The 10,185-nt window shown below is 37.8% G+C and overlaps 1 protein-coding gene across 2 annotated transcripts; it reads left to right on the top strand.

The window, feature by feature from the left end:
• The first annotated feature begins 718 nt into the window (after nucleotides 1–718).
• On the top strand, nucleotides 719–9,412 carry cyp2u1 (cytochrome P450, family 2, subfamily U, polypeptide 1). 2 transcript variants are annotated; one of them, XM_084715230.1, is made up of 5 exons: nucleotides 720–1,319; nucleotides 5,056–5,706; nucleotides 7,362–7,523; nucleotides 8,730–8,897; nucleotides 9,009–9,412. In XM_084715230.1, exons 1-5 carry the CDS (start codon nucleotides 893–895, stop codon nucleotides 9,188–9,190), a joined length of 1,590 nt encoding a protein of 529 aa, XP_084571356.1. In that variant the 5' UTR covers nucleotides 720–892; the 3' UTR covers nucleotides 9,191–9,412. The 2 variants fall into 2 exon arrangements, with proteins under 2 accessions (XP_084571358.1, XP_084571356.1); XM_084715232.1 differs by lacking the exon at nucleotides 9,009–9,412 and having other exon boundaries at nucleotides 719–1,319; nucleotides 8,730–8,935.
• Nucleotides 9,413–10,185: the final 773 nt, after the last annotated feature.

Raw genomic sequence — 10,185 nt, 5'->3', positions numbered from 1 at the left:
ATAGATCCTTAGCTTGGAGCAACGTTCACGTGCGCGTGCATACCCTCTGAACTTGGCGTGTGTGGTGTGACAATGTGCACGCGCAAGTGAGACTTGGATTATACCAGATGAGCAGTATGGAGGCTTTATATGTTTTTCCTTTTGTTGTTGTTGTTTTGTTTTTTTTTCATTTGAAAACTGGTCACCATTCACTTAAATTGTTTGGGAGATTCTGCAACACAGTTTTCTTGTGAAACTCCAGCAGTGTTTTGTGGACTAAATCTTCCGTTGGCATGAGGATGAGTAGATAATGCCTGAATTTTCATTTTTGGATGAACTGTGCCTTTAACAAGTCATTTAATTTGAAAAAAAAAAAGGTGAGCTACGGGCTTTAAAATATTTTTTGTCATTGTATATAATAAATATCATATTGTTTATTAAGTGCCCCCTGGTCTCCTGTCATTTGGCTCCCATACAAAACAAGTTGAATATTCTTAATCTAATTACTGCATAATTTTCCTACACACTGAATCACTCGGGTCTTAATTTAATTTAATTTAGCTAGGATCGTAGTTACATCAGAGCAGACAGCAAGCTCGTGTATCCTTTAAAACAAATTAAAGGGCGGTGTCCCGCTGTCACAGTGCACCAATCACAGCAGACCACAGCTCCGTCAGCCAATAGGGAGCCAGCAACGGTGCTACGTTGACTCGTGGCGTTTCACAGCAACACAGGAAGAGCGTGTCTGTTAAATACCCGTGAAACCGGCGCAAAGATGTACCAGGGTCGTGAAGCCGTATTATCAAAGATTTTATTTTACAGAAACAGTACGATAATTCACGCGCTTTATACTTATAAAATGTGATAGTAGTTTCAGCTGAAATAATTTATTTTTAATTTAACTTTTGACATCATGATGTGGCAGTCATGGCCGGACAGTCTGAGCACCTGGGTGCTCTCAAATGTAAACATCGTGGCTTTGACAGTCTTATTTATAGTTTATTATTTAGTTAGATTTTACCAGAAACGACGTGACCTCGCTAACATCCCGCCAGGTCCGAAGCCGTGGCCGGTTGTCGGTAACTTCGGCGGGTTCCTCATCCCGTCCTTCGTCCAGAGGAGGTTTGGACAGCGGTCAGACAGGAGCGACAGAAACGCCGTGGTGTTTCTGACCGAGCTGGCCGACGTGTACGGACACGTTTACAGCCTGTTTGTGGGGAGTCAGCTGATAGTGGTGCTTAATGGCTATGATGTGGTCAAGGATGCTCTGTCAAACCATCCCGAGGTGTTCTCAGACAGACCGGGTATTCCTGCTATCACCATCATGACGAAACGCAAAGGTAAGGTGCACCGAAGGGACATTTCAAGGATTTTCAACTTTATGACTGTGCTGAGTAAATGTTAGACATAAACAGTGAGTGCAATGATTAATCAGTTAATCAATTATTAATCCACCATTAAATTAACTGTTAACTGTTTTAGGTCAGTTTAATTAAAAAACACGTCCAAATATTATGTAACACTTTACAATAAGGGCTCAGTAACTGACATTAGTTAATGCTTAATAAGCAAGTTAACTCTGGCATTAATTCATACATTAGTTAATAGTTTATAAAGATGCTCTAAATATTACTTAAGATCATAATAAGTTGCAGCCAAGAGTTAATTCATGCAATAATAAGCATTATTGTATATTCTGTTAACAAATGTCTCTTGTTAACATTTCTTTAATGTTTACATGTTAATTAGGGTACTAGTGATGATTTGATACAAATGTTGAATAAGATGTATATTATGAAGTTAACAGTAAAGAAAAACATTTTTATAAATGTTTATTTAAGAGTAATAATTGTCCACGCACTGTCCATCCGCCAGCCTTGGACTATGTTTTGGTAAAGGTTGAGGTCAGTGGACACAAGCTGTAGTCTACATTTAAAAGTTTGCTTTTTCCTTTATTTTCATGTAATGTTCAGTAACTTAAAGCCTACCCAATAATTTATTCTGTACATTCAGTCAGAAATAATGCTGATTAAGCATTAACTTATTTAAAATTAATGGACCATTATTGTAAAGTATTACCAAATGCTCTAATTTCAATTTCTCAATTATGAATATTTTCTGTTGTTTTTTTAAGGATGTCACTTTGGGCTTTTGAAAAAAAATAATCATCATTTTTCATTATATTATGACATTTTATAGACAAAATACTATTGATTAATCAATCAAGCCCTAATCATATTGTGAGACTAGGCATTGTTATGTTATTGTTTTGTGACATTTTGTATATTGTTATATCATTATCTGGCATACATGTTGTGTTGTCCTTGTTTTAAAAGCTGTGTTACAGTAAAGTGGTATTATTTTCTGAACTCACCAGACTGTTCTAGCTGTTCTATTATGTGTCTTTTTTTACCAACTTAGTTATTATATCCACATTACTGAGGATTATTTATCAAAAATCTCATCTTGTTAAAGGGATAGTTCACCCAAAAATGAAAATTCAGTCATTATCTGCTCACCCTCATGCTGACTGAAGATCAGCTTTAGTTTTTTAGTCCACAAAACACTGCTGGAATTTGTTTTGAAAACAAAAACAGCAGATAAACATAAAATGTTTCCATACTTCTCTGGTGTCATCCAAATCTCCTAAATGCTGTTCACTTACATGTGCACACAACACACACCAGGTTGTGCACATGCATGTGAATGTTGCTCCAACCTAAGGATCTACAGTGAAGATTCAGGCTAAAAACATGGTGTCAGTAACAAATTTCAAGTCAACTTGGCATGTTGGGGACTTAAGAGACTTGGATTATGCCAGGTGAACAGTATGGAGGCATTTAATGTTTTTTTTTTGTTGTTGTTGTTGTTTTGTTTTGTTTTTGTTTGTTTTTTGTTTTATCAGTTTGAAAACTGATCACTCTCCACTTACATTGTTTGGGAGATTATGCAACGCTGTTTTTGTTCTTAAACCAGTGGTTTTCAAACTGTTAATGATTCATAAAATGTTGTTGAGAGTGGGCCATGAACTTTCTTCCACTTCTGAAGGGTGGCATGCCAGAAAAAGTCTTAGAGCCACTGTCTTACACTGAGCGGTGTTTTTTTTTTAGTATTAATCTGCTCTAATTTAAACCATAAATGGGGTGGACAAATTGTTAGCAATGCCTCTATGTAGAACCACAGGATACAGGCACATTTTCACAGGTGTATCTTCATACAAAACTAATTATTTACAATACAAGACTACACACCAATGGAGTCCTGAGTTGTTGTGACTACAGTGATCATAAAGTTGAACATCAACATCTCTGAAACAGCTTTCCATAAATAAGTGCACTTTATAAAAGTCACATAGGCAGTACTGAAAATCCAAGTACGAGTACTATTACTGTTACATCACTGAAATATTACTGGAGCAGCATTACAGCAGCATTTTAACTGTTGGAGTTGAAATGCTACTCAGAGTGTTAGTTACTTTTTAACTGTTTATGTTCAATGCATAATAAATAGCAGGCATCAGTCAAAAGGGGTTTTTGTTTCTCCAAATTTTTCATCTAAATTAAATCTGACTTCCTTGCTGCTAGTATAAATTATTATATAATTGATTTTAATTTTTGACAGCCATGCTTTGCAATGCATCATTTATTCTTTTGGGTACGTGTGTGTGTGTGTGTGTGCGTGTGTGTGTGTGTGTGTGTGAATTCTTAGATATAAGTAGGGGTGCCTCCAGGGGAAAAGGGAACCACTGGTATAATGCATACTTCTGTGTGAGTAAAATCACAGACTTGAAAGTACCAGTACTTTAAAATTACTTAGTTACAGGCATTTGAGTAGTTGCAATTGGTTACTTCCACCTCTGTATGTTGGTAAGATCTATTGCAAGACTGTTGAATTAACCTGCATTAGTTTTCAAGGTGTGTATAACAGAATGTACACATTTACTTTTGTCAGTGCAGCTGTAACATGGCAGGAACAATTCAAGTAACCTACTGACAAGTGCAACTGTTTATTTATTAGGGGTGTCACCATGTCAATATTAAACTGAAAGTCAATTGAAATGAGTTTTCAATTTCAATGATCAAAATCAAAGGTAACTCATTTTGAAAAAACTCGGTTCCCGCACACACTTATCACCTCTGTATTGATTTATAAAAGAGAAAAAAAGTGCTGACATTTTGGTCATAAACAACTTTCTCAGGTGATCTTGAGAAAGGCCCCTGTGACTGAAACATCTGTACTTTTTAAACAAATCAATGTAGACCTCAAGACCTCAAGACCGCTTGAGAAAGGTCCATGCAGAGATCACAAGTGTGTGCAGGAACTTCCTTTTTTTAAATTAGGCAATTCTCCTAGCATTTCTTCTTCTTGCAGTGTCCAGCGTGTGCCTGAAGAAAACAAAATGCCACTTCAAAGACAACACAGCGTAGCTTACTGGGTGTTATATCACATGATATCACATAAACCATCTTTTAAAGAAGAATTTTAAAATATAAATGACAGCTGCCAGGTGATGTCTACTGAATTGGCATATGGTGATGTCCATAGTGAAACATCACAATGGACGATTATATTTGTGAAATTTGTTTTATATACTGTATATTTTTATGTGTTTGATTTTAATTAGGCATTTTCCTCCAATAAATCAGGTGCAGGCTGCTATTATATTAAACCCATTCTTCATTTTGCACTCTCTGGCTGACAGTCCTCAAATTACATATTCATCAGTTCTAAGGCATTTTAAATCACAATGTTTCGATGGTAGAGGGACGACTGTCAGGCTTTGCAATGGATGTTGGCATTATCTATTGGCCCAAACCCTGTTGTCACGGCATAAAACCAATAATCTGTTGATCATTACAAATCAAGACTGTAGTCAAACAATGGCACAGCCCTTAGTGTCAAAAAATATTTGAATTGAATTGAGTTAAATTGAAAGTCAAATCATGTATTTGGTGATTTGTGACACGTGACAATTGCATAGAGATAAGAATGAAAACTAACTAAACTGACCCCCACCTAAATGCAGTGTTGACTTGAGCCATATACCATTCCCTTTCTGGTTTAATTGATCTTTAGGAATAGTCTTTGCACCTTATGGGCCAGTGTGGAGGAAGCAGCGCAAGTTCTGTCACACCACGCTCCGAAGCTTTGGCCTGGGGAAGTTGAGCTTGGAGCCTTGCATCGTGCAGGGCCTGGCCACCATCAAAACAGAGCTGCTGCGACTGAATGAGGAGTCTGGTGGCGCCGGTGTAGACCTGGCCCTGCTGATCAGCAACGCCGTGTCAAACGTTATCTGCTCGCTCATCCTGGGTCAGCGCTTCCATCACGAAGACCCCGAGTTCCGCACCATAGTGGGCCTGATGGTTCGCGGACTAGAGATCTGCGTGAACAGCCCTGCAGTCCTCATCAACGTGTTTCCACTGCTGTACTACCTGCCTTTCGGGGTCTTCAAGGAGTTACGGCAGGTGGAAGCAGACATCACTGCATTTCTGAAGAGGATTATTGCAAAGCACCGGGAAACATTAGATCCCGCCAACCCACGGGATCTCACAGACATGTACTTGATAGAGATGTTGGCCCAGCAAGCTGCTGGAGAAGAGGACAGCAGCTTCACAGAAGACTACCTCTTTTATATAATAGGAGATCTCTTCATCGCTGGAACTGACACCACCGCTAATTCAGTTTTGTGGATTCTGCTCTACATGGTCATACACCCTGATATCCAAGGTAAAAGTAGGAGCAGTTCATTTAGTCCATCCTTTACAGACTGCTTACATGCTCTTGTGAAACATAGAATGTTGTTTACACCTGGTATTAACATGTTTTTTGACAAGTAGACAGCTTTTTCCTTACTCTTTTGAGGGTTTGTAGGACAGGAGGTGTTGCACACTGTATGGATTGTAAAGCCCTCTAAGTCAAATTGTCATTTTGGGCTATACAAATACAATCTGACTTGATTTGAGTTGACTTTAAGTACAGGTGAACGCACCTTAGAAACATTGAAATCTAGATGCGCAGGCTACATTTGGAGGTGGTCATGGCCAAATGTGCCCACGTTTGGGGCTTTTCCATTGGCTGTTTTGGGCACGTTGAGTCAAACTGTGCCATGCTAATTTGCATTTCCATTACCAATTTTAATGCAATGAGCTGTGCCGAGTTGCGCAGAGATGAACCTTGTCCAGACCACGACCAAAGAATCCTGGACCTGCCTCTAAGTGGGTTGCAGTGATGTCTTGTCTACCATGGCCAGTCTGTGACAACCCACCTCCTTCCCCTCAAACAAGCATGTGTTGCAAGACTGAACCCCTAGCAGAGAGGCAGGCTTTTTTAAAAGACTACAAACACTGAGTGAGCGTGTACGGGTCGGCCAGTCTGGTCCCAGTGCTTAATGTGAACTAACATTCATGGTCCTGGAGAGTGAGTGACTGCACATACTCAGAAAAACTTGTGTTTTCTTCAGACATTGTGAAGAAACAAAACTTGCTAGCTAGTGTAGGCCAATATATTTATATGATATATGATTTTTTTCTGCGTCCACCTAAACTCCACCCACAGAAGAACATCATAAGATTTAAAGCTGTCTTCTTTTGATCAGTCAAACTAAGACACATGTTAATTCCAGGTATAAACAGTCTCTTAGTGTAGTTTGCTTGAGCAAAACTGACCTCCACAATCATACTAAAGTGGAGCTGTGGGACCATCACCTGTGGTATCTGATGCTTCCAATCAGAGGGTTAAATTTATTTGGAATTTCAATATACATTGTATAAAGAATTCAACAATATAAGCTAAAATTACAGTTACACAACATTGTAGTTGAGATACTGATGAGTGAGCTGAGTCTAAAATGTTTTTGGTCTTATATCAAACCACAGAACTTGTTTTCCAGATAAATAGAAAATTCTGTTGAAAAAAGGAAGTGGAAATCTGTTGTGGGAGCCCATGTCTCAAATACTTCCTACAACAAAATGTCTGGCTTGATTATTTATTTAACCACTTCTGCTGCTGCTTCATAACCACACTGATTAGCACATCAAATTTTACTACCGCTTTTAGTACTTTTAAAATTATTTTGACTGTTTTAAAGGTGTAATCTGCAACGTTTTCCTTAAAAAACAACAACAATCTCCTTCAGTCATCACTTTTGACTCTCTAGAAGTCTGTAGTAGTGACAGTATCTGCAGACACGCTGCCCTCTGCCTGCATTCCCTTATTTTTTCTCATTGTTTTGCTGTTTCACAAACCCAAAATGTTAGTATTTGTCATCCTGATGCATTTACAAATAACTAAATCCCACTGACTCCACCTTTAAGGTGTGTCCAAGATGACACTTAAATTTTGCTGCCCTGCATGTGGCGTTTCTTGTACTGTTCTGATTTCAGACAAGGTCCAGGCAGAGATTGATGAAGTGGTGGGCAAACATCGGGTCCCGTCTTTGACTGATAAGGGAAGTCTGCCTTTCACTGAAGCCACCATCATGGAAGTGCAGAGATTGACTGTAGTGGTTCCTCTGGCTATTCCTCACATGGCCTCTGAGACAACAGGTAAACTTAAACAACATCATGTTCTGTTAATGACCAACTAGCTGGATGTACAAGTCTCAGGCAATAATTGTATTTCAGTGACAATAAAGATCTACAGAGCTTGAGCCTTATCAGCTCAGCATGACAAAAATAATCTGAACACTGGATGATGAGGAGTGGCACCAGATTTGTAAGAACATTAAACCGATCAAATCAAGGGATGCAAGGGTCAGTTTTAATGGGAAGAGACAAACGCATCATAAACTGTGTCCTGACTAGTGTTATGACAGAGGCACACAGATTCTTCACAGAAAATGGAAGACTGAGGAGGTGGAATGGGCTATTGATGTTTTGATGACATGTTTTGTGTTTAGTAGCTTAATGTACGTATGTATGAATGTACTTTCCTTGTACTTCCTGGTTGTGTGATGATTTGTTTGTTGTTTTATCTTGTATTTAAACATCTGTATCCACTGCATATGATTAGGTGTATTTATGTTGATAACCATGCCAGGTTATTATAGTATCAACTAAAACTAAACTAAAAACTAAAACTAGTTGTGAAAAAAACATTTTAGCTAACTGAAATAAACATAAAAACTAGACTTACTAACTAAATAACTAATGTAATAACTAATTGAAAGGATACTGAGTTATTGCAAAACTAAAATAAAACCATACAGGAAGTGTCTTTAGTTTTAGTCTTTGTCCATTTGGTCAAATTTGTCAACACAACAAGCATGAGGAGGCATTGGTGCCTATGTTTGTTGAAAGTTGGATGTCTGAGCCTTCGCCAAGTATTTTTATTAGAACACCTGTTCTGAACTGCTTAAATATTGCCTCTGACAAATACCTCCCAGTATAATAGAAAAACTTACATTGAAACTAATAAAACTAAACTAAAACTAAACATTTTTAAACAGTAAAAGCTAAAATGAACCAAGCAAACACCTTCTGAAAACTAACTGGAATTAAACTGAATTGAAAACAAAAGTTAAAGATGAAATAAAAATGAAAACTAATTCAAAAATACAAAACTATTATATCTCTGCAACCAAGGCCAACTGTGTATGTAATGAAGACAAGCCGTGGGGTTAGGATGGGGGCTTTGTATGAACCCTATGTTTTGTGTCGTATGTTATTATGTATTTTGTTAAGAAACCAAAACAAAAATGTTAATCTGAAAAAAGTATATTTCACCAGCATCATTTTTCTTAACTTTTTCAGAGTTCAGAGGCTTCACTATTCCCAAAGGAACAGTTGTTTTGCCCAACCTTTGGTCTGTCCATAGAGATCCCACCGTGTGGGACGACCCCGACAGTTTTGACCCAACACGCTTCTTGGACAATGAGGGAAAGTTGCTCAGGAAAGAGTGCTTTATACCATTCGGGATTGGTATGCCATTCCTTTACTCATATGGGCTAAATAACTGAAGCATTGATCTATGAATACATTTTAATTGTCCGTGCTTGACCAGGCTCTAATGGTTTATCCTGTTTCCTCCAGGTCGCAGAGTGTGCATGGGAGAACAGCTGGCGAAGATGGAGCTGTTCCTGACGGTCACCACCTTACTGCAGGCCTTCAGATTCAGACTCCCAGAGGGAACGCCTCCTCCTCCCCTGAACGGACGATTTGGTCTGACTCTGGCACCCTGCCCATACACTGTGTGCGTGACTCTTCGAGGATGAAGCGAAGGACTTTGTTTGAACAAATTTTCTGTAAACCAGCTGCTCTGATGCAAAGTACCTTGCAAAAGGCAAAAAATGTTAGTAAAGGTGTCCTGGATAGACGTATACAAACCTGCTGAATATCTGTATTGGGGCTGAACAATGAATCTAATATTATCAAAATCACAATATGACTAAGTGCAATATCCAAATCACAGGAGATACAGTTGTGTTACAACATACTCTTAAAGTGAATTGTGGTGCTACGGAGATGCCCTGACTTTACTAATCAGATCCTCCAGATGTAAGGGAACATGATTTTTTGGTACAGACCCCCACAAAAAACACAACATCATCATCATTGTAAACTTTTTTCAGTGAAAATGATGTTTAAAAATTGCCTTTGCTGCTAAATCATGAATCATATCTGAATATTTGTTAAAATAATGGCATTATGTTTCCTTTTATTCGTTCAGCTCTAATCTGTTTATCATTTGACTGTTTAATGATGCAAACAGATGAGTTACAGAAATTTGCACACATATCTGTCTATACATTGTACATTATTGGGGCATTAGGAAAATAAAGATTTTATTTTTTTGCACAAGAATATTTTCCTTACATTCTATTATGGCAACTTTTCAATAAAAACAGATTATCTTAATGATGATTACTTAAATATATCATGATTTTTAAAAATTTCGGTGCAATTCTTCTTTTTTTTTTTTTTTGCTCTTTTCAGTGTTTTTGTTTTAAGTTGTTGACATTCTAGAATGAGATTTGGTGTAGCGCTGTGAATAATTTATGAGATAAGACAATCCTTTTGTCAGGAAAGTGGAAGAAATTGTTGGCTTAATGCTTGTATCTGTCAATGGTGCAGAATGAAGGAATGTTTTCACTACAAATCCAGTGTAAAATTGAAATGTTCTAGATGTTCTACAGCCACTGACATGTACAGCTTTAAATCTCATCATTTAAACCACTTTTTAAACTTAGGTGATAAAATTGAATACACA

This window comes from Lutjanus erythropterus, chromosome 3 (genome assembly GCF_056507025.1).
Source record: "Lutjanus erythropterus isolate fLutEry1 chromosome 3, fLutEry1.hap2, whole genome shotgun sequence".
NCBI classification, from domain to species: Eukaryota; Metazoa; Chordata; class Actinopteri; order Lutjaniformes; family Lutjanidae; genus Lutjanus; species Lutjanus erythropterus.
Note: the sequence above shows the minus strand (reverse complement) of the source record. Positions and strands in the feature narration are given on the sequence as shown.

What these genes read in the sequence shown, in the direction of transcription:
- cyp2u1 (XM_084715230.1), top strand. Translation starts at nt 893, where the DNA reads ATGATGTGGCAGTCATGGCCGGACAGTCTGAGCACCTGGGTGCTCTCA. An exon ending in CATCATGACGAAACGCAAAG is followed by an intron (nt 1,320 to 5,055) that starts GTAAGGTGCACC and finishes ATTGATCTTTAG; the next exon opens with GAATAGTCTTTGCACCTTAT. An exon ending in CATACACCCTGATATCCAAG is followed by an intron (nt 5,707 to 7,361) that starts GTAAAAGTAGGA and finishes TTCTGATTTCAG; the next exon opens with ACAAGGTCCAGGCAGAGATT.